Source organism: Achroia grisella, unplaced genomic scaffold (assembly GCF_030625045.1).
Source record: "Achroia grisella isolate CSIRO2021 unplaced genomic scaffold, CSIRO_AGI_Agris_v1 utg241, whole genome shotgun sequence".
Taxonomy (NCBI): Eukaryota; Metazoa; Arthropoda; class Insecta; order Lepidoptera; family Pyralidae; genus Achroia; species Achroia grisella.
This window is the reverse complement of record NW_026712734.1, coordinates 837971-863809: the sequence shown is the minus strand read 5'-3', so window position 1 is coordinate 863809 and position 25839 is coordinate 837971. Positions and strand designations below refer to the sequence as shown.

The 25839-nt window shown below is 32.5% G+C and overlaps 2 protein-coding genes across 2 annotated transcripts; one reads left to right on the top strand and one right to left on the bottom strand.

Annotated features, from left to right (window-relative positions):
* Positions 1–2056: 2056 nt before the first annotated feature.
* Positions 2057–7925, bottom strand: LOC131842625 (4-galactosyl-N-acetylglucosaminide 3-alpha-L-fucosyltransferase 9-like). The gene is made up of 5 exons (XM_059191201.1): positions 7707–7925; positions 5632–5777; positions 4805–5053; positions 3629–3871; positions 2057–2965 (listed from the first exon to the last, which is right to left on the bottom strand). Exons 1-5 carry the CDS (start codon positions 7923–7925, stop codon positions 2509–2511), a joined length of 1314 nt encoding a protein of 437 aa, XP_059047184.1. The 3' UTR covers positions 2057–2508.
* A 4117-nt stretch (positions 7926–12042) lies between these two features.
* LOC131842523 (uncharacterized) lies at positions 12043–24654 on the top strand. Its single transcript, XM_059191081.1, has 10 exons — positions 12043–12247; positions 12659–12834; positions 13119–13297; positions 18431–18622; positions 19058–19194; positions 19601–19855; positions 19955–20086; positions 20470–20571; positions 21531–21703; positions 23387–24654. Exons 1-10 carry the CDS (start codon positions 12242–12244, stop codon positions 24225–24227), a joined length of 2193 nt encoding a protein of 730 aa, XP_059047064.1. The 5' UTR covers positions 12043–12241; the 3' UTR covers positions 24228–24654.
* The last annotated feature ends 1185 nt before the right edge of the window (positions 24655–25839 follow it).

The window sequence follows — 25839 nt, the reverse complement described above, 5'->3', positions numbered from 1 at the left end:
AATATATTGTACCTCTAAATTTGATAGCCTTATCTCGTCCTTCAACAGAAACATAGCTTACAAAGCAAGCTGATTGACCGCTGTATGTAGGGTTACCTACGCACAAACTTTCTACACATTGTAACTCAGTGAACATGCGCATGAAAAAAAGTATAGAAACATGCATTAATTAATATTAATAAAATAAAGAATGTAAAAATTTTATTATTAAGTTCCATTTCTCACGTACAAATGAATAAACTAACGACTCATGATAGAGTTGATGGAATAAGTGATTAACTCATTCCAACAACTGATTAAAACAAACTTTGCGAAGCTGAAAATACGAAAATGATTGAAAATGAAGATTTCAAAACGGAATGTTATAATGAAGTGCAGGTGAAGTTACAATTAATTTTATGAACTCCAATACCTAACTCGTTAGTGATATTCTTGATGCATAATAATATTATTATCCTTCACTGTCAATATAATAATGTATTGTATACCATACTTATTTGTATACCTTTTCTTTTTTGCATAACTCAATATAGATTTTTTTTTAAATTACAATTCTGTGCTTTAAATTAAAAAATAAAAATAAAATTTCACAACCATTATCTTGAGCTATAGTGCGACGCTCGATTAATTACTAAATCGGTGTTTAATTTAAAACAGCAATGAACATTTTTTATGATAGGGGAGACAATACATAGGTAGCGCACGTAGAGCTATTAACACAGATATATATTATCTGTGTATATAGTATCTCTACGTGCTCGTATATTCCCATCAGTATACATACACTGATTTTCCAATTAATAAATATTTTATACTCGTTGATGCGTAAAATGCAGAATTGCTTTGCTCACCATATGACCCCTCGTTCGCGTAAAAAATGTATAATTTATATTTTTACAGCAGCGCACCATATTAGCATATTGCGGATACCGGCACATAGAAATTAAATCTGAATGTAAATCCCGGTAATAACGTTTAACGACGTAACGACGGCATGTGCCTAGGCCATTTTCATTTGGCCTCTTTTATGTTTCACTTTAACGCCATTATTCAAAGCAATACAACATTTGAGAACGTCTTATTAAATTGAATAATAATACTATAGCTTTGCACTTAGCTTGAAATAAAGAATTCTTAAGACTTAATGTATTGTTTTTAAATGTGCAAAAATATCAATACCACCTACACAATACTGACCCCTCTATCATGTAATATGTAGTATTTTTATTGCTGAAGTATTTATTATAATTCGGTATATACCTATTCGTCATTAGATATGCAACCAATACTTGTGTTTAATTTCCTAATTACATCTTCCATTTAGGTGTATTATTCCACTGATCAGTTACAAGGAACCAAAAAAAATTTATCTGGTTATTTATTTTAGTACTACACTTAGAAACAGTATAGATAGATGGACAATATTGTGCCGTAGGGGGTTATTACTTCAACTTGCAACGAAATGTCGTGAGTTCAAATCTGGCCTAGATTTATACTTTGACTTATTCTTTACTGGTGGAAACATCAATATGTTAATGAAAATATCAAACAAAAACGGTAAAATTAGCGGTAGACCTGTATTATGTGACGTTAAATTCAATATATCCAGCCAAATGTAGGCGAATTTCATTATTATAAAAAAAAGCAAGTCATGTTGTAACATGTTACAATGCACTAAATAATTTTCACTGCACTTGTTAAGTTAGGTAGCTGTTTTTCTATATGGTATTCCCCTTAAAAGCTTTCACCGACAGCAGTGCCGGAACGGAGCTCGCAAGCTCGCTAAAACCCTTTACGAGATGACTTGTAATTATTTCTTAAAACAATTAACATAGCGCTATACCAACTTAATTACCTCTGAAGCTTTCCAAATGGTGTAGCATAGCCGGCCGCTTAAGAGATTAGACCAACTACTTTAGTGCTGTCATAAAATTTTAAATATTCTTAGTAACTTTGTAACGACTTAATAAAAGTACTACAGCTTACGTACTTTTTAAGGCCTAAAACAATGCAAGTAATAAAAACAAACTTATATCATAATTCAAACGGACCATTCCTCTCCTGAATAACAATGCGATGAAATTTATTACTCAATGAGCTGTGGATTTATATTACGAAGAATCCCAGGAGAGAACTTTCAAAACTCTCTGAAATGATTTGCGGACTCAGCTTAATGTTGGGGCAAAGGGAATTTCCGTTCAAGTAATAGAATCTATACTACTTTCTTTTAATAATATTGTTTGAAAAATAATACACTAAGTCGAAAGATATTTTAAGAACGAATTACGGAGCCACAGACTGAATATAGAAAAAAATGCAAATTTACCTAACATATTTTAATTTAACTGTGTTCAGATATACTTATAACTACTTAGAGATAACAAATAATAAACATCTAAATAATAGAACTATATCTCATTCTTTCTCAATTTTTTAAAGACCTATAAACTTTTGAGGAGAGTGCATTCTGCAGCTCTTTTGAGTATAGTGTAAATGATATGTTTTCATTTATTTTTTTCTGCACGTCAACATTGGGTCTAAGAATAATCTTAAACTTTCTTCATCATAAACAGTTGGTGAATCATCATTATAATTTAAAGCCTCGCAGACCCTGCAGTAGTGATACGATTTCGTGCCGAAGTATCCATGTTCGTTCACAACTTCGAAATCATTTCTCCACCGGTGATACCTGAATATTGTTTCATTGTTTTGACTAATATGTATTAGTTCACTTGCTAGTTTTTCTGGAGTGTCAAAATTGTCCGTGTGTATGTACGACATGGGCGGTAAGAGTTGTTCACAGTCCTCAATTGATGGTCCCAATATGACAGGAATAGCACCTTTGGAATAGGCATTTTGAAATATTTTTTCAGTCAGGTATTGAGAGCAAAATGAATTTTCAAAGGAGAAATAAAAAATATATTCAGATAACATATCACAATCCGATTTGAAGTGACCCGGACAACTGAAAAAAGTAAGAATATTTTGTTTGTCTCCTAACATACATACATGTATCCCTAGTTTTTTATTAATTATGGGAAGATGTGATAACAAACACAAAGCTGGACTGAAGCTTTTATACGGACGATGTTCCCAGTTCGATTATATCTATTATTTTATGAAGGAATTAATTAGAATTGTAATTAATTGCAATGAATGGCAAGACGTTAAAACACGTGTAAGAACATAGTAAGTGTTAATCATTCCTTATGCACAGGCATCAAGTTATTATTTGGCGGCTGAAATAGGTACTCACGTAGACAACTTTGTACAAAATGCACGTCGGTGAAACTACTTCATAAATAATAATATAGAAAATTCTTAATTCAAATAAACTTACATTACAGTATTTTGAATAGCCATTACTTATTTTTTAATCTACCGTTCATTCTGAAAGATGTCTCATCAAAAGAAGAATGAGCAAGTAACTTGCGTGTTGATCTTTAAACAATTATTTACTTTACATTATTAACTTGAAATGTGCGAATAGAAGACCCTACAACCAAAAATTAACTTAATCTTAATAATAGTACCTACTATGGGCCAATAAGACGAAGCTATTTAAAAGAGGAAATATTACAAAAAAATTCAAAAAATGCTGCAAAGCGTTAAGAAAATTAATACTAACGTTTTTTTGTTTAAAGTTGAACACTTGCCAATAATGTCAATGTCTATAAAATTCTGTAACTTCTTCAAATATTCCATCCTCCAAGACACGCAATTGGAAATAAGAACAACTGCATGTATATCTCGACGTTTTTTATTCCAATTAGGAATTAATTCTGCTAAAGTATCGGATGTCAAGTTATCGGCCAGCGGTTCCTTCAAAGATATAGTACGTCCATATGGTACAGGAATATCAGCATCACTTCTGTAAATGTTTAGAAATAATACATGTTTGAGCTTTCGTTGTAGTGATATATCTTATATATATATATAATTCTCATTCTAATCATTCTAATTCTGTGTCACAATGTTAGTACCATACGCCTCCCAAACGGCTTGATCGATTTTTATGAAATTTTATATTCATATTCAGTAGGTCTGAGAATTGGCTTCTATCTATTTTTCATACCCTTAAGTGATAAAGGGTCACCCCTAACATTATTTTTTATTTTTTGGGCAAAAGTTTTTATTTATATGTTTTTATTATGAGTCATTAAAATTACATATAAACCTAAATTTTCACCCTTCTATCACCAACCCCTATTTTTTATAGCGTTATTAATTTATATGACAAAACAACGTTTGCCGTGCATCAGAAATACATAAAACTAACTAGTTATATCTACGTTTATGTATTTCTGATGCAAATACTGTTTATCTCCTCTGTGTGTAGGCTAACATTATACAAATCGATAATGATAAAATAACCCTAATAAGTGTGTAACTATTTCAATAAGATGATAACACCTAGAATGGATAGAATGGGAAGGGGATTAATATTAATGAGGAATAGTTGCCCTTTTATAGCCATGTTTGTACCCCCTGGAAACCATAGTGATTCATTCGTATTGGATTCCTTAGGATAGGCTAACTGATCTGACTTTATGCTTATCCTATCATGCTATACTAACACTGTCACTGTATACTAAATACCTAGATACCTTCTAGATTCTAATGCTTTATATAATATGGATGAGTCAAGTTTTATATTGCCCATTAAACAAAATGTACATATTTACTCCTATTACAACTCTAATTTTAATCCCTTCTACCATCAAGCCCTATTTTTTAATAGCAATATTATTTTATATGGCAGTACAATATTTGCTCGGTCAGCTAATTTATATATTTAACTCGCCTGTAAGTCATGGACCAATTAAAAATATTTGCCAAATCTGATAACTTTGGTTTAACTTTTGCCATGGTAAATGAGTGCAATGGAGATTCATCATTTAGAAATATCCATCTCTGGTTAGTGTTTCTATTTTTACCATCCGGTATTAAGCCATGTTGCATATGAATTACAACTGCATCAGCCGTACCTAATTGATTGTTTTCTCCTGTAAATTTACAATTCTTCACACTGCAATACTCAAGGGGATCGTTTCTGTAAAAATAAATTATCGATTTATTTAATAGAATATATTATATAAACTATAAACTTTCCCATAGAAGTGATAAGTACCTTCTACAATCTCAGAATATAAGTAATTAGCAGGTATAGTGCACTTATCTTCTTAAGAATAATAACGTAATCTTTATTATAACTAGTAATTAGTAGAGTCTAACAAGCCTAGGCAGAATATTTTAATTTGAACATTGCAAAATCGCGCGACACAAACGTTCGGTAGCATTATTATATTACTGTAATAATAAAGAGATTTACGTAAGAAGTGTGATGTATAATATTATATTATTGTAAGTATAATTTGTCGGATCATTATCCACAGAAATCTATTGCATCTGCTCGTATGTGTAAAATAAAACGATGCAAAATGGTAAATTATATATGTATATAGTATATTTTTATAATAACACAATATAACAAACAAAATGACATAAATGTTTTTATAGTAAAAAAGTCGCTTTTTAAGTAGCCGATGAGATACCATGGAGTCCACTACATACATAAGCACACATCTGTCTGTAATATACCGCAACAAGTGTATATGTTTAAAAACCAACCTTTTCGAATTATAGTTTTGAATATGTCGACTCTTCAACCAGTTCCAATACTTCCATATCAATACGACAAATGTTTTATTTTCTCTAGGTACTCCGTATTTTTTGTCCTTGAATAAAATTAATCCCAATTTAGAAGTCGTCCAATTCTGAAATAACTCTTCTAATTGTTTATTGAAATTTAATTAGTTTTTACAAATGAAAATTCAATAGAGTTTCAGCTTACACTATCTAATAGATGCCATATCATTGGAAGATGTTAAGATGTGCATACAGTCAGTTCCGTTAGTCCATCATGGCGAATTCACAAGGAAATAACTCGAATGGTTTCCAGTAGTGACCACATAGATCAACTAAGTAGGGTAATTTGTTAGAAATTGGACCATTAGTCCCTAGTTGACAGTTTGATATATCTACTTGTGTTGTGATGATTCAATAATTAAAACATAAATAGAAATAGTAGAAGGATATTATATTGTGTTCTTCTAACAGCAGCACCATACAATGTATGTATTGTGTGAATATTTGCGATTTTTATAAAATTTGTGCATAACAATTAATTTATATGTAATATTACAATATGTGCAAATATACAATATGGACCTTGACCCAGGAACAGGTCAATGTGACCAATTTCCTCCCAGTTTAAAACTTCTTTATTAGTTAATTAAGTTGTATTATGGAGCCTCAACGTCAGCTGTATGTACCATGTCAGGTCGACCTCCACGCGGTTCCCCCTGGAAACCATCGCGTTAAATTCCTGGTGAATTTGTCACGATGGGCTAACTGACCTCACCTCATGCTCATCTTATCATCCTCCACTGGTGCCTCGCCAGCGTAAAAGTGTTAGCGCAGGCGGGTGCACCATTCCATTATCATCCAAAAAAAAAAAACGTCAGCTGTAGTTCCGAGGGTGGTTAAGGATTAGGACATTCACAATCTTTTGAAATTGTTACATATTTTATAAGGACATATACATAGTTTAATAAGGACAACAATCTTAACCGCTTTAAAAGTATTCGGCAAAAAAGAAAAGATTGAAATTAGACTTTGCCTCGAGCACTAATACAAGGCCTATTGACATGTTTGTTATTTTCCATTGCCGAATCGTAACCATGCAAGGGTCTTTTCGCGAGGCGTAAATCAATTCTTGTGTATAAACATAGAGGTGCCTGTATTTTGTCTATAAAGTTCTGTTAATGTGAAAAAATGTATTTAAATAGGTATGTTAACGTCTTGTCTTGTTTCTCTGATATATTTTTTTATGAAATCTACTTGATATCACTCCGATTATTTCTCACTTCAACATATTCTTCACAAGTATTCATGGACTTTAAGAGCTTCATCAATTCATTTCACATTTTTAGATTCTTACTAACTGAAATATTAATTATTTCAGTAGGTACAAGATTTTCACCTAATATAATATTTAATAGATGAATGCATGAAATGCATGCAATGAAAAATTAATTAAAAACAAATTACATATTTCAATTAAAATAATCGGTTTTGTTAGAATAATCAGTAGACTACACTATGAACCTAAATTGTGAAATTTAATGCAAAATAACGCCTAAAATAACGTTAATCACAATTATGATATTTTAACACATAACTCTTCTTACACTGTCCTTAGATACAAATCACCACATTACCTTGACGAATTGAAAAAAAGTATCATTCAAAAGTCAGGTACTATGGCCTGTGTAATGTAATGTATGTGTAATGTAACCTATGAAATAAAAATACTTGGTCCATTTTCTGTGAATTGTTTGACTACTTCAGAAGTGCAAAGAAGATCAACTGTTATATACCTACTAGTATGTTAAATAGTTCAGTAATAAATTGTTATTCTGGTATCTAATATGTTCGGTAAAGTTTCACAGAGTACAATCGAAATTAAGAAATCTAATGGGTAAATAAGAAAAGAAGAAATAACAGCATTGAAAATCCATTAAAAACTGTAAGCCATGCACTTGTAAACGATCCAGTTCAGTAGCTCGCTTTTTTTTAATATAAAAGGATTTATTAAGATATGAAATAGGATAGCTTATAACATTTATGGTATAGTCACTCACCTCTCGTTTTTTGTAATAATTGTTCACTGTCATATTGTGCTCATAAATAGATCGGCTACTTAAAAAATAATTTTGTTGTATTCCATTGTGAAGATTATTGTTAATACGTTTACTGGTGTACACCAAATACTCACTTGCAATTAAAACCAAAGTTACAAATATTAATAATAATAAAACCTTTTGAACATATGTTCTTCCAATAAACTGACTGTAAATCATGTCACTTTTTAAATGTTTGTTATAACTTATATATGAACCTTGTAGCGGTACTTGTGTGTATAATACATAAACTATACAAAGGTATATTCTACATAGCACTCACTGATCATCTAATATCATATCGTTTATCATAGTTCATTTTATGTTATCATAACGATCCGTACCTAAATTTTATGCCAATATAGCTTAGTACACCTGTAACGTTTTTTATCGTGAACTGAACAGGTAGATTAAATTCAAAACTATACGTGTATTACAATTACTGCTATGGTAATGACGATTATAATACATAGGTGTACGAGATAATATCTTCATTGTTTTCAGAATGTAAACCTGCTATGGCAATTTCGATCAAACAATGCTGTAAATATATAATGTCACATATAGTTTTTTGTTCAAAATTGTTTAGAAACTGGAACGATATGAGTTTACTTATGTATTAGATACAGTAAGAGAAACGTGTACATTAGTCGTGAAACGTATATCAACTGAACAACTTTCTCAAAGAAGTCGAAAGTAAAAAAAAATAAAACCATCATACAAACTGTGTGCTCCAGAAAATAATTTTGTATAAAATTTTCAATGTGAATTTTCAGTTTTCTAATTTACTTCGTAGAGGAAGTGGCCCAATCCTGTTTTGGTTGGTTTCAAATAAGCCTACATACGTACTATTGAAAATACATATCTACACTAATAAAAAGCAAGTTGTGTTATCTAATGTCAACTAATTTATCTACAATACCTTCCTATAATTTTAGCAGACCTTAACCTATTTTTGCTATAAAAATCAAATCCAAAGTAAATTGCCCTCGATAGGCTATTTGTTTTGATTTTATATATATATATATATTTTCACCTTTAACTTGGAAGGTACCCATTTTATCACTGCCCATGAAATAAAATGGGCTCGAATTAGTTTACTTTTGGAATGTATTAAGTTCATTAAAGGAAATTATTGAAACCACTGATAGAATTATATGTCTACCTCCATTTAGTATGAACTACGTAGGTACATATAAATATATAAATAACTTATTATTACGTAGTGAATTCACCAGGAGTTGACAAAGATGGTTTTCAACTCAATATTACCGACTAGATAGTGAACACTAGTCCCTGTTCATGGGGTTACTAGTTCACATTATTCTCATTACACCCATTAGGTGTAATGAGAATAATGTGATTTACAGGAATAGAGTACCTACAATTATCTATATTAAAGTAACGAACAAACGATACTTTTCTATGATTGTTAGCTTCAGTACATAAAGAAATAACTTGAAATAAATAAGGTGGAACCACCTTATCACATCATACCTAACTCTACAGTGGTGAGGTTATAACCACCGCGATACACTATCATTACAATGAATAATTTCGCGGTTGACATGTATTTCGTTATTAAATACTTTACAAACCTATACCAAATATTTTTGTAAATGCCGGGACTAAAGAGGAAATCCCTTGTTTAGGACATTCGATAGAGAAACGAAATCGAGCATTTCTTACAATTTAGATACATATTTTCTCACTGTAAATGTGTTGTTGAAAACTATTTTTATACCTTTTTTATTATGTATATTTTTTATAATATTATATTGTTTTTATATGGCATAGGTCAATTAAATATACAAAAAATATTCTACAACTACAACGGTGCCGTTTTACTTTTTGCTCGTTATCTTGATCTCCATCCTTCACATTTTGGTCTTCAAGCCGACCTTCACATTTGGTCTTCGAGCCAACCTTCACAATTTGGTCTTCGAGCCAACCTTCACAATTTGGTCTTCGAGCCAACCTTCACAATTTGGTCTTCGAGCCAACCTTCACAATTTGGTCTTCGAGCCAACCTTCACAATTTGGTCTTCGAGCCAACCTTCACAATTTGGTCTTCGAGCCAACCTTCACAATTTGGTCTTCGAGCCGACCTTCACAGTTTGGTCCTCTATCTCCGAAGTATTTACGAGGACAATCATGCAAACGGGATTGAAGACACAAAAATATACGCAAGCGAGGGATACTAGCGAAGTATGTTCGGAGTCTGATATGCTCGTCGCGGGTGGGTTCGGTCGGTCAGAAACGATGGACTTGTGCGAGTAGCTGATGTGGCCTCCAAAGGGAAACCCGTGCTGGACAAAAAGGCCCTACTCCATGAGGACATAATTGTATAGCAAAATGCTACACGGGTGGGACTATGTTGAAAACTATTTTTATACCTTTTTTATTGTCTATATTTTTTATAATATTATATTGTTTTTATATGACATAAGTCAATTAAATATACAAAAAATATTCTACAACTACAACGGTGCCGTTTTACTTTTTGCTCGTCATCTTGATCTCCATCCTTCACATGTGTAAAGTGTAAAAAATGGTCGGATATCATCGGAATGATTACATTTTAAATATATAGGAATACGAGCTCGTTATTGAATCATAAAAACAATAGCACTCAAATAAGAAGAGTTGATCTGCATATATGTATGCGCTCCGTAAATCCTTTCGCGGGTTTGAAGTGTCATTTCTACTCGCTCCTATGACTCGGTGTAGCTGTCAAGGCCAGCTGCGGCCAAAAATTTAAATTGTTTTAAAAATAAACAGATTATTTCAGATAACTCGAGTTAACTTGTGTCATGTTTAATACGAGTTAGCACATCTCTATATGAATTATCTACCGTCAGTGTAAAAGATTGAACAACTGACAGCAGTAACGTATACTGACATAGCTACTGACACTGACAGCTCAGTTTCGATCAAATATCAATTTCAGTGTTTTAATTACGTTAATTATCATAATAATATTTTCCATTACGTCTTAGGTTTTATTTGTGACTGTGAATTATATAGACAAAATAATTACTGAAACAAATATTATTGAGCATATTTTTTTAAAACAACATATATTTACAAAGGAATATCCGATCTACTATATACACTATTATTTAAAAGTAAGTCTATATTTTATTTATTTATTTAAGTCAACAAACAATAGTACAATGTTTGTTATGAAACTTATTAAATAAAATATTACATCATATCTTGAAAGTAAGCTTAATTATTCTTACTGCTGTCTAAAATATTTAATAATTATCCGAAATTGATGTCTGCTAACATGTTGTTGTACCAAAAAATGATAGCAATTTTGCATCTAGAACTGCTTATAAGTAAATATCAATTAATGGCAACTAATATTTACTTTGGAATTTGTTCTAAATACAATGCTTCACTTTAATTTAATCACATTTGCCGTCTTACATTTGGCCATGTTTCTTATCAAATACCTGTCTAATTAAATATATTATTCACGACAAATTCCTTTGATAATATAGTCTGGATAAGGCTTCTTTAGATCATTTGTTTCTTAGTCTTTCGTAACTCTGTTTTTTTAGTATTTAGTATGTCTTATGTACATTACTTATTAGAAATCCTGTCAGTACTGATGATAATATTTAGGCAAGTTACTAAGGAGAGCTGAAATATAATAATAAAATAAGGTCTACTGAGTGACCTTATTTTATCATCATGCCCAATTTTCCAGGGATTAATATCTGTAACATCTTTCTTGCAATGGCCAATAATTCTTACAGCTAGCAACCATCTTGGGGGAGAGGATAGTTTGTAATAAGACTAGTGGCTATGTTTCTAGAAATATATGATTTGTTGGATTCTATTTTCTGCATTTAGCTTCTCATTTGGGCAATTGTGCATGTTACTAAATGTATTAGATTGATCTCCACATGTCCACTTTGGAAACCATTGTGATCAATTACTGCTGAATTTGCTGCAACCAGCTGACCATCCTGACTTCATTAGTGCACCATCCTATAATCATCTATTAAAAACCCTCAACCCCAGAATTATCACATGTGATAATAAGGAGAAATTTGGTTACTTACATATTAATTTATAATGTTTTATTATAACATGATAGGTCTATAAGAAAAAATAAAACTTTGAATTAAGATAAAAACCATTGTCTATAAGCATAAATGTAATAACAATGCTTTAGAAATAACACACTACATTATTAGCAGTGAATACCTTGTTATCAGTAATAGTCTAATTAATTATACCTACATGTATCTGAAGTGACAGTTTTATTAAGTCATCATATATAAATAGATCCTTGTTTATAATTTGATTATGAATCTTGACTCATCCACAGTTTGGCGTACTGGTGAACAGAGATAGCATGAAAGTCAAGTTCTGTGCAATAACTGTCCCAAGTTACTGATTGTAAACTTAGTTATTATGCTACCAAATTGTTTGCATTCTTGCACAGTGCATAGTATTAGATGTGGGCTTAAATTATTAGAATGATGGTACTTTATGTTCCAAATTCCATTAATTTATCTATACAAAAATATCTTTAATAAACATTCTGATTTGTATAAATTGGCCTTTAAAATCAGCTTTCATCAAATAATGATCTGGCAGACACTATAAGGGATCAATAAAATGCCTTAGTAACCTATAATAATAATAAAAACCTATTTACATCTTCAGTAGTACTGATGATGTTTTTGTAAGATATGTTTTTTAATGTTACATTAAAAAAATATTTCTTACAATTTAATGCTGATAATTTATTATAAGATTACAAAGATTTCAATTTCAAATGTGTAAATGCAAAACTGTTCAACATTTTAAATAGACATATATAAAATAAAGTAATGTATACTCATAGGAAGAATATTGTAAAATTAATAATGAATTTTTATAATAATTTTCAGATAATGAATCAAAGTAATTCAGAGATACAACAGAGTGGCTTACTTTTAACTCCACAAATGGCCTTTGCCCCAGATGTCAATATGTGTGAGGAAATTGTAGATGCTATACCCCGCATGTCTCCAGTACAAATTCAACAAGAGTACTATGAAAATCTGCCTGATTGTGATTGGGTCCAGTGAGTGTTTTCCATATTTTCTTTTATATGATCAATGTATGTATATATCTTTGTATACAATAAATTCTTATCTAGTGATGCTGCAAAAACTGTCTGACATTCTGTGTTAAGGATTTGTGTAAAACCACCTGATGGAATAAGAATAAAATTTTCCCTCTTCCATCTCTTTATAAGTAAGAGTCTACAGTAATAAGTAAATAGAATTAAGGGATATGTAATTGCTTAATACTACTTAATATAGTAAATGTAATGTGTTGTATATATGTATGTTTTTACTTTTACAGTTATGAGAAAAGTAACAGAAACTACTTGTTACAAAATATTGCTTTTGCTTTATTTGGAGGACCAAGCAGCGAGGGAGAGTTGGCGGCACTACCCAGTAATCAATTTGCACATCTGGAGGGATACACATCAAGACAAAAAGAGCAAGTTATGAAAATATTTCAGAAAGTGTCTGAACAGAGTAAGTATACTTATTATGTTAATTGTTGCGGGTAAATAATACGATGTTGCTGGTCGAGACGATGTATATTACAGATGATGATAAACTGACAATGTGTACATAGAAATAATGATCTTATATACTAAATAACAATAGGAAAATGTAAGGTGGGGTGACACAGTTTAGATACAGCAGTGCCTAGTAGACAATATTGAATTTGTCTTACTAGACATTATTAAATGCATTTATTATTTTATGTATCTAGGTGACTGTGTCCCATAGATATTCCCCCCTTGAGAGAAAAAAATATATATTACACACAAAAAAATTATAAAAGTTAATTATGAACAATATAAATTAATAAAATATTTTTTTTTTTTTTTACAAATTAAATCTCACTGTAGGATAAGATGTGCGTCCATAACGTGTCACTTTCAAAGGTCGGCTGTCAGCTGTTGACGAGCGGTGTCCTGTTTCTGCCTCGCCAGCAATTGCTTCGTTGTTTATTATGAATGCTGGCTTGAGTCTATCTATTGACACATTTGTTTCTTTTTCGTCACGCTTGATTGTGAATACTTTTCCTTTGCGTTTGACAACCAAAAATGGTCCTTCGTATGGTGGTGTCAACGTTGGACGTAATCTGTCACATCTCAGGAAGACGTGTGAGCAATCCATTAAACGAGGATGTACAAAAATGTTTTTATTTGTACTCTCTCTCTGTGGCATGGCTGCAACTCGGCTAATATTATTTTTAATATCTTTTATGAAGTCAGCATACGTGATTTTCGGCTCATCATAGAAAAAATTTGCCGGTAACTTGATGGTAGTGCCATATACCAGTTCGGCGGCGCAGCAACCAGTATCTTGTCGATAACTTGAGCGTAGTCCGAATAGAACTGATGGCAATTCTTTTGTCCAATTTATTGTGTTGGCTCTGGCTACTAATGCTGTTTTCATTGTTCTGTGTAATCTTTCCACTTTTGCATTAGATTGTGGATGGTACGGTGTAGTACGGATTTTCTCAATTCCCATCAACTTGGCGAGTCCTCTGAAAACGTCGGACTCGAATTGTCGTCCTTGGTCAGAGGTGATGTAGTCTGGACATCCAAAGCGGCAAATCCATCCCTCGTAGACAACTCTTGCAACAGTTTCTGCAGTTATATCTGCAACTGGAAAAGCTTCAGGCCATGAAGTGCATCTGTCGTTTATAGTGATAATGTATCGTTTATTTTGCGAAGTAGGTAATGGTCCTACGATATCAATGTTTACATGTGAAAAACGCGTAGCAGGCAAATATTTACCAAGCGGTGAATTTGTATGTCTATGCACTTTCGATTTCTGACATTGTAAACATGATTCACACCATTTATTTATATCTGTATTCATGTTTGTCCATATATAATTATTGCCAATTAATTTTCTTGTAGTTTTTTTACCAGGATGACTAAGATTGTGGTAACTTTCGAAAATAGTTTTTCTGAAATCTGGCGGCAAGTAAGGACGTACTATTTCAGTGGAAATGTCACAATATATTTTTTTATTTGTATTTGGTACTTGAATTAATGACATACGTAATGATTTATTCTTTTTGAGTTGTTGTAACTCAATGTCATTCTGTTGACTTTTTCTAAGTCGGATAAGTCGATAACGGTTGGAAGTGATATTGTTTCGATGACTCGTGATAATGCATCGGCAACCGTGTTATCGTGTCCGCTTACATGCTGTATATCTGTACTGAATTGTGATATGAAATCCAAGTATCTGATCCTTCTAGGTGACTCGTCCACCGAAGGTTTCTTCTCAAAAGCATGAGTTAGTGGTTTATGGTCGGTGTATATTGTGAAAACACGACCTTCAATTAATCGTCTGAAGTGTTTTATTGCCATATATATTCCCAATAACTCCCTATCGTAGGTGGAGTATCTCGTTTGAGCTTCTGTTAACGATTTGGAGAAAAATGAAATTGGCTTCCATTCGTTTTTAATTTTTTGGTGAAGAACTGCGCCAACACATTTTAAGCTAGCGTCAGTCATCAATGCGATCCTTGCGTTCGACTCTGGAAACGTCATAGTTGTGACGTCACGCATGTCTTGTTTACATTGTAGAAATGCTTGTTCTGCTTCCGTATTCCATACGATAATTGTTTTATCGTTTTTCTTGCTATTTCTTAAAAATACATTGAGCGGAGCTTGATGCTTGGCAGCGTGTGGAATTAGGTGCCTATAAAAATTCACCATACCCAAATAACGACGTAAATCTTTGACTGTCGTGGGTTTAGGGTAATCGTCGATTGCTTTTAGTTTCTCTTGTGTCGGTTTCATCCCTTGGCTCGTTATATGATAACCAAGAAAATCTAACTCATTTTTGAAAAACTCGCATTTGCTCATATTTATTGTAATTCCATTTTCATTTAAACGAGTAAAAATAATTTCTAAATGTTCGTAATGTTCCTTCTCGCTCTCGCTGGCTATCAGAATGTCATCGACAAATATAAAAATAAAGTCTAAGTCTCTGAATAGCGAATCCATAAATCTTTGGAACGTCTGACCCGCGTTTCTTAAACCGAATGGCATTCTTGTAAATTCGAAAAGTCCAAACGGAGTTATAATAGCGGTTTTCTCTGGCTCTGCAGTGGGAATGGAATGATAAGCCTTCCGGACGTCGATTTTGCTGAAGATGGATTTTCCACTAGCAATATACGAGAAATCCAATAACCTTGGAAGTGGATATCGGTCCGGTACGGTAATATTATTCAATGCGCGGTAATCACCGCATGGTCTCCATTCACCATTTTTCTTTTTTACCATGTGCAGTGGACTAGCCCATGGACTGCTTGATGGTCTGCATATGCCAATTTCTATCATGTCCTGAAATTCCTTTTTGGCAGCCTTATATTTATCTGGAGGAAGAGGACGAGCTCGAGCGCATACGGGAAATCCTTTTGTTATGATGTGATGTTTGATCTTATGCTCTACGGGAATATTCATTGATGTAGGCCTTGTGATTTTTTCATATTCTTCCAAAAGTTGCCTTATAGAGTTAGGCAGTTCGGAGTCAATGGAGCGAACAGAGGGAATGTTTGCTTTGATGAAACTTACAGGCGTTTTGAGCTCTGTAACTTTATCTATTAATCTCTTCCCGTGTATATCTACCAATAAGCGGTAGTGCTCTAGAAAATCAGCGCCTAATATAGGCATTTTGACGTCAGCAATGATGAAATTCCATTTGAAGGAACGTCGTAAACCCAAATTTAAGGTTAGTGTTTTTTCCCCGTATGTCTTTATCACGGTTCCATTTGCGGCGAATAATTTTAATTCGCTAGCGCTCTCATTGGTCTGTGCTTGCTTTTTGATCACCGAGATATTTGCTCCGGTATCCACCAAAAATCTATAACCACTGTTAGAGTCGGTTATAGCTAGGCGGTTAAACGGGTGAACAGCACAGAGTTCCGCCTTGTTCTGTGCTGAGCCTAGTTTTCCGACGGCTGTCTTTTATGGTTCCAGGAGCACGGCAGGTCACATTTATATGCCTTTTCTTTAAATCTACGATGATAATAGCAATAATTATTACTCTGTCTATGCGCTGACCGACGGCGCGAATTTGATCTAGATCGGAAATTGCTGCGTCGGTTTATGTGTCGCGATCGATTTTCGCGTAGTGCAGCAACTTCTAATTGCAGCGTCGCGAGTTGTGAAGACAGGTGTGTGACCGTATTTACGTCAGCGGTGCCTGTTGATTGCATTGTTGTATTAAATCGCATATTTTCATGTATGCGATCGGCCATTTCGCTTAATTTGTCCAGCGTCAATTGCTCAGTAACCGCTAAAACGGTTGTGACTGATGGAGGAAGCTGCCTCATCCATAATAGTCGGATGGTATCCTCATTAATTTTCCCGCAACCAGCTTCTCTCATTTTCCTCAATAACTGGGACGGTTTTTGATCTCCCAGGTTCATTTCTGCGAGCAGTTTGTGGAAACGTCTTTGCTCGCTCTCCTCATAACAGTCGATCAATCTGTCTTTAATGACTGAGTATTTATTCTCTGGTGGTGGATTTGTAAGTATATCGCTGACTTGGTGGACGACCTCTTTTGGCAGTTTGGATATTACTGTATTATATTTATATTCGTCGCCTTGTTTTTGAGGTGCGATTATTGCCTCAAATTGTGCAAACCACAAACGTGGCGAGTCTGTCCAGAACTCAGGTAACCGCTCTGTGACGGTTATTGCAGCGATGTCTATACAGCTAGTGGCAGACATGCCCGGTGTACTAGGCATGTTTGTTCCTGTTAATGGCATAGGACGAGCCATTGTTAACGTTGTGATGAGTAAAACAGCTGGCCAGTATTATATGGCGGTCAGTAGTATGGCAGGGTTCCTTGTTGCGCAGTGTAGCCAACGATTTTTGTGCCTCTTGAATTTCCGTACCGGTGAGACCCGCTTCTGGGAAGCCGGTGGAAATGTGCAATCGTTGGTGGTGCGCAGGATGCCGTCAGCCAGAGATCTCTTGCTTGATCTCGTCGTTTTCCCGTCGGCCAGATCACGTCGGGCAGATCACGTCGGGGTCACCACTGTTGCGGGTGAATAATACGATGTTGCTGGTCGAGACGATGTATATTACAGATGATGATAAACTGACAATGTGTACATAGAAATAATGATCTTATATACTAAATAACAATAGGAAAATGTAAGGTGGGGTGACACAGTTTAGATACAGCAGTGCCTAGTAGACAATATTGAATTTGTCTTACTAGACATTATTAAATGCATTTATTATTTTATGTATCTAGGTGACTGTGTCCCATATTAATAATAGTGTTACCAATTACCTTAATTTATTCTGTGACCTTTTTGTGATGTTTTATTTTACTAGTCAATAGTCAACACTGCTAATTCATAAAGTAATTTGTCAAAAAATTAATAAACCTATTAAATTATTTTGTCTTTTTCACTCAAGTATTTTTATTTATTATGAGGTAAGAGGCAAAGTAGTCAAGTAATACTCATATATTATTAGATTGATATATCATACTGTTATATGTAGATAGATAAGAACTTGCATACTATTTTTTGTAATATACAGGATATTACAAAAAATAGTATGCAAGTTCTTATCTATCTACATATATGTGATATACTATATTTAATTTCAGGTAAATATTCACAAAATAATGAAGACATTCTACTGTCAGTATTACTGGTAGTATGTGCGAAACCGAAACCTATAAAGTTCTATGAATTTGAGCCGTCCAATTATTGGCTTGATCTGCATCAGCGGACTGATATCGATATGTGGTGTACACCTGTGTTTAGAGTAAGGAAATGTATTCCTACCACTGTTGGTGGTAAGTATTGATAATGTAAAGGAGTCTGTTTATTTGTTTTGAAATAAAGGAGTCCCGTAGTTCCTCACCTATTAGAAAGGTATATCACATGGGCAAATATAACAAAATATTAGTAAATAGGTTTCTGCAACTGCATGATAAGAAACAGGACAGTATACTTTATCTTTTTAAGACCTTATGACTACAAGTAATTGGATCTAGCCAAAATATATGTATAAATAATTTTATGAAAGAATTTAGAGAGAATGACTTTACTTTCATTCTAAATATTTGAGAAACTTGTTAGTGCCCATAGATTCGTATAGAATTACGTAAGTAATTAATGTAGGAATTAATTTTTCAATTGTGGCTAACTAGTAAACCTTTAAGTGCAGTAATTAGTGTTGTTTGAAGTAGTTTTAATAAATACAATAATATTATTTTACAATATTACAGCTAAGTGTTGCAAAGTTTATATAGATGATAATGGAAGAGTATATTATGATTGGGAATCTTATATAATGAACAATACACAACCTAAATGTGTACTTATTGTGCCTGAAAATGGTGAATATAATGGGACCATTATAGAGGTAAGTAATATTTACTTTATTTAGTAATTATAAACCAACTACCAGCCAACCAATTTAATACAATATTATAAATACTATTGTATATATCCAGAATTGTGTATCTGTGTGTAAATTTTATTCATATCTGTTTAAGTGAGTTTGGCCAGCATACAAATGTATAATAAAAGCACGCTGTTTTAGTAGAAAGTTAAATGGTTCTGATTTTCCTTATTTAATTGTAATTTAATTATTGTTCCAACAAGAAAAGTACTTCAAAACTAAATTTAATGAAATAAATGTTCGCCCGAAACAGAAACTGATGTATTATAAAATTAATTTTGTCAAGTCATGATAAATTCATTAAACTTTTATCAAATTTAATCTGGTAGGGATCAGTAGTTTTAAAATTGTCCAACTACTACTACAGGAAGAAAAAGCATTCGCTGTGAGATTGACGGTCGTACCATCGCCTACACTTGGTATAAAGGCACGAGTGCTTAGTTCAGCGGACACTGCCAGTACTGTCGCGTCAATAGGCGCTCTCGGTGTTCTGGGCGTAGCAGCGTTTACCCCGGTGGGTCCCGCAGTGCTAGCAGGCGCTGCTGTGGCGTCAGTTGCTACCGGAGTGTACGGCCTAATGCGCTCGTCTCTGCATCTGAGAGATAGAAGTGTCCATGAACAGGTGATTGTTTGATATCTGAATGTTATTAATTTTATTCTACTCATACCTTACCGTTATTCCGCAGGATAATCTTTGAACCTGTATACAATCAATTTGCAGACAATCAACCCGACGGACGCAGAAGCTCGCGGTAGCTGGCTGAATATTGCAGCGTCAAGCGTGGGTCTTGCCGCCGGTGCAGCTTCAAATATGCTGTCTCGCTCCGCTGCAGCCGGGACTAATCTCACTAAGGTACATATATAACAAACTTTTAAATTGAAATTATTTGTGCAGTACAAATAACAAAGATCTAAGACTGAATAACATGTTTCACTGCCTTCTGCAACTATGATTGAAGGAAAAAATAACATATTATTCAACGATTTCATAAATAATTAATCTTCGTCATCTAGAAATTCATTTATATTATAATGATAGTTATCTTCTAATAAATATTTTCAAAGTTAATTTAAACTGTATAGTGTCATCAATAAGGTTTAGTCTTTTAGGTATTTTATTGCACACTCGGATTCTATTTTATATTTTAACTATCACTGAATAAACTTTGCAGGTTATAGTATTGGCTTAATTTGTATTGTATAAGTTAAATTTTTTGTGCACATCTTTAATTTTAGACGGGACAAGCTCTTGCGGTGTCTGTGGAAGTTCTTCGACATGCAAACTTGGTTACTGGCGGTGCTGGAGTCGTCAACAGTCTTGTGCATATAATTTCAAAGGTATTGTGTACATTTTTATGGATGGCTATGGATTAATAGAATAATGCAACTGGCGTTAACGGTACGCTTGCGAGCCGCCAATGAAGGATAAAATAGGAATAGGATAGATAGAATGTGAGTGTTATATATATGTAATGTTGAATTTCTTGTTCAATTAACCCATCGGGCGAATTGAACAAGAAATTACTATGATGGTTTTCAGGGGAAACCGCGTGAAATGTGAGAATGTTTGAAATAGTAGTTTGCTAGCGAGGATTTCATTAATTCCCGATGCTACTCCCTTCCAATCAAAATTACAATCACTTATTTGTTCAAGATTTCATCTTCTGGTTTTGTAACTAGTTTTGGACAAGTACAAAACTTAAATATTCGTGTGGTTAAGATTTCCGAAATAATTGAGTAAAATTAAAAATTAAAACTTGAGCAGAAATGAAATAATTCGTACATTAATTATTTTAAATATTGCATTACTCATTTTTCTGAGTATTAGATGCATATACGGTACTTTATCAAAAAAATAATTTAATGATTTTTGTCTGTTTGTTATTGCTAATTTCGAAACGGCTAGACCGATTTTGGCGGGACATGCACTCGCAGACAGAATATAGAATAGGGAGTAACTTAAGCTACTTTTATTTTAGAATATTTATTTATAAGAATTCCACTCGGTTTAAGTCTGGAGTAACAGCTAGTTAATTAATATAATAGTAGACGACGATTAAATTAATAATTCTCTTTTGGATATCTTTTTTAACATTTAAAATTCTCTTCATATATTCTGCATGTTGATCTACTTAATTTCATCCAAATTCCTTCAGCCTTTCGCCTTATTACATTTTTATTACATTATATGAATGACAAAGATATATATATACTATCTATCTATGAAAAGTTCGTCAGTTTATTACTAGGTAATGGATTTATAATTATATAATGAATATTATTTATACTATTTTTAGTATCAAATACACGGCGAGAAACCAACAAAATTAGAATTGTTCCAATTCACGGCAGCCACCTTGTTCTTCTGTAACGCTGTTATGTCCAATCGCACTGCTCAGAGCATTATCGAGGAGGCTCAGGCCACTACTATAAATAATTATCGTGCCAATCTACGGAGTAACAGACACAGGTATGGTAATCAATACGTTTTATTTTGAAATTAAACAATAAATAGGACAATATATTCAACAATTTATGATTTATTATAAAAACTATATAAATTCCCTTCACTTGGGTGTAGTTTCAATATTACAATACCGGCAACGATTTAAATCAGTTCTAAGGTATGAGCAATAATGGTCAACTAATTAGAAACAACAACAAAAAAGTATAAAAAACTATATTTTTTTAAGTATTAGTAATTTGTATTATTATTTACGAGATAGCTACTACCCACAGCCTACCAATAGCTATAATTAATATTTAGTGGCATATCCTTATTTTTAATAACAGCACTGCAACGACATGGCATAGATTCAATCTATTTCATACATTTTTCTATAGAGGGAAAGAATTCCATGCTTCAACAAATGCTTCATATAGTTCGTTTTGACTGGTGTTACGTTTATTTAAGACTGTATTTTTAACAATATACCAGAGATTTTCTATTTTTGGCCAGTCTAAAACGGATGTATGCGGTTTGCTAAGAAAATATTTGGCGCTATTGACAGTGTTTTAGGGTCATTGTCATCCTGAAAGATCTAGTTTACAGGCAACGATAGTCCGAGTTGAGAATCATTCTGTGCTCTAACATATATTTGTACTGACATTGATTCATTGCAACTTCAATCTTCCAAATGGTATCAACTCCAAATCCGGAAAAACATCCCCAAACTATAATGTTAGCACCACCGTGCTTGACCATACTCCTTGTGTATATATTATTAAAAGCATTATTTAAAGAACGTCTAACATAGCGGTTTCATCGGAATTTACCATATTTATTTTTGTTTCATCTGAAAATAACACTTTTTTCCTTTCTCGTACTGTCCAATTACTATATTCTTCAGCAAATAATAATTGCTTCTCTCGGTGTTGCTTGGTAAGAAGCGGTACCTTTCGAGAGGTTCATCCAAACAATTTAGCTTCCACTAATCTTTGGCGTATCAGTCTTGACGAGATGTTTCTCGGGTCATCAGACAAAAAACTTCATTTTTAATCTGGTTGGAGCCTTTAAATGGGTCTTTTTTAGCAACACGAACGATTAGCTTATCCTCTCTCGGAGAGGATTTTCTTGGCCTAACCTTTCTAAGACCATTTTCAACTGTTTCATCATTTCTATGTGTTTTCTATTGATCAATTGCATTAAAAACTTTATTAATATAACAATGTAAATGCTTAGCTATTCTTCTGTACGCCCATTTATGATCTACATGTGAATTTACAATTATTTGCCTAGTTGACGCGTCACAATTTTTATTTTTGCCCATTTTGAACAAAATAGAATTCAGATAAAATTTTGAATTGCCACCAAAATAATAGAAAAAGGTAAGAAAGAAATATTATTTATCAATTTCAAAAAAAGAACGAGTTATGGATGTTTTTTTAAAATGTTTCTAATTAGGTGTCCAAGTGGCAAGTAACAGTAAAAAAACTCCTACATGTTTAAGACTTATTTTATAATTGAAAGTAAAATATGTTTTATATTTTATCCATTTAATGAGTTTTTAATTTAAGTGGCTATATTATTGCATGATTATTAATTATTGAATGTGTATATTTTATTATGATAATTTGTACGTTTAAGCTATACTTTCTTAATTCCTAAGAAGTGTTTCTAATTATATGACCACCACTGTGTATCATATTACAGGAGAATATTCGACAAGCTGAGTGCTGAATCTAGAAGAACTCAAGGCAATGTTCAAGGAAACACTGAAGTCATTAGAGGCATAAAGAACATTGTAGACAAAGATCAATATTTCGCAGATGTATTGAGAATAAATAAAGATGTGAATGAACACAAACTAAGAATTTCAATGACAGCTGATGGCAACGTCAATATAAATTCTCAACACAAATTCCATCCTTCGCAATTGGCTAACATTGCTAAAGAAGAGAGAACCCAATTATTTACCACATTAGGTCCAGCAACTGTCGATTCTGGTAATGTACCCACACGGATCGTAACTTCCACAACTGCTATTGGATCACGCATTAATGGCGAAGAAGAGAGTAACATAATGGTGGGCATACATCCTGGCGAAGTATTACGTATCGGCACATTATTAGTACGGGTTAGCGCGTCTGGTGCAGAAAATATTGCGTTGCTTCTAGAAAATCTTAGCCAAGATGTTTACGCGAATTTGATGACTGTCACATTCAATATGCTGTCTAAACTACTACCAGAAGAAATAGCAAAATTACGATTGCTTAGCCCAGAGGAAGACCTAATCGTTCAAGTAGTAAAATTTGTCTTCAACTATATGAAGCATGAGAGGCCTCTAGGAGATGTTTGTCAAGAAACTGATAATGGAATCTGTATTGTATTAAAACAGTTTTTCCAGGAGGGAGTTGTACGCCAAGACACTATTCTGTTCCTGAAGAACCGTCTTATGGAGTGGATTGATGAAGAAATGGATAAAAGAAGGCAGCTTTACCCCAGTAAGAATCAAATAATTTGTTCCATTTGTGAAGGTGTAAGGTTCGCTTGATGTATTGATTCAATCATTACCTTGCAAACACAAATTAACGGACATTAAAGATCTAAGGTGCAGTATGAGCTTTGATATTTTAAAAATTTATGTAAGTAATTATTGTTTTCTGTTAATATTAAACAACAATTTAAACCTTAATCTTATTGATTAGAGAGTAGTTGATTAGAAGGCACGTAATTTAGACTATGGCCTTATGTAATAAATTAGAAGATATACACATATATCTATAGATATACACATATGTCTACAATGAATTGAACAACACAAAGCATATTTGAAGTATAATATGTTAGCTTATTAAGTTGCTTTTGTGAAACAATTATCTTAAAATAAAATTTTATGTAATACACACAATTTATTGTGATTCAGAAATTTTTCACTATTCATAGACAACTTTGTTAAAAATATTCTTTACAAGATGTAGTCACATCGTAATTAATCGTAGATAATTTAATATTACAGAATGATATTGAGATATTACCACAAAACGAAGATACATATGTATAAACATAAGAAAAATAATACATATCAATTTTACTGAAATTTATATACCTTTAAATATTTTTATTTTTTATAAATATTAATGAAGACACAAGCCGTGCCTTATAGAAGAGTATAACAATAAGAAAAAAATATAGTACCTTTTAAATTGATCTTTCATTGAGTTCACGAAGATAAATTCTTAAACATATTCTACTAGTCATTTTTGTACATAACATTGTGTGAATATTTTGTACAATAAAAAAAATATTAGAAGTAAACAAGCTTCATAATTTTTGTTATACACGATGTGCTCCTTAGAGAATGTTGTTATGTTTAATTTATGTTCCAGATGGAATTCAGACTGTTATACTTCGTCTTTTAATCCTATTATGTGATATATATTTTTTAAACGGCATGTTATAAGTAAACTATAAACCTACATTTAGTGAAAAAGAACTGTTAAAAGAGTTTCTTGTTAATTGATAATGTATTATTATTGTTGATTTAGAATTTATATATTAATATATACCCCTGTTTTGTAAAAATATATAAAAGTATTTTCAAATGCGTATATATGTATAAATTATATTACGTCATAGAGACTATCATATCTAGTTTAGTATTTGTAATTTAGCTTGAAGCAGATCGCTTTTATGAGCTTCATAGTGTCATTGTCTATAATTATGTACGCGTCAGTTGAATCTGCTAATATAATCTCTCAAAATGATTATTACTTATTGGTAGTCCTTATTTTTATCATATTCTTTTAATTTAAGATATAAGTATGCAAATATTATAGTTGTTGCATTGTTTGACTATGCAATGCATTAGAATATCTATATAAAAACTTATTTATTATATATTTTTTTATTTACAATTCTCATATTATGGAAATGATATAGATATAAAAATACCAACCAAAACCATGTTTATGAAGCAGTAATATTTATTATAATTTATAATATTTATTACGGGAAGAACTTAGGTACTTCTTGTTGCCAATTGATAATCTCATTTTGTTACATGTGCAGTTAGAAATATTGTAATATTTAATATATTTTTATTTTTAATAGAATTAGCAACTCATGAAAAGCGTTACTGGCGTCGTAATGTACTTATATGAAGT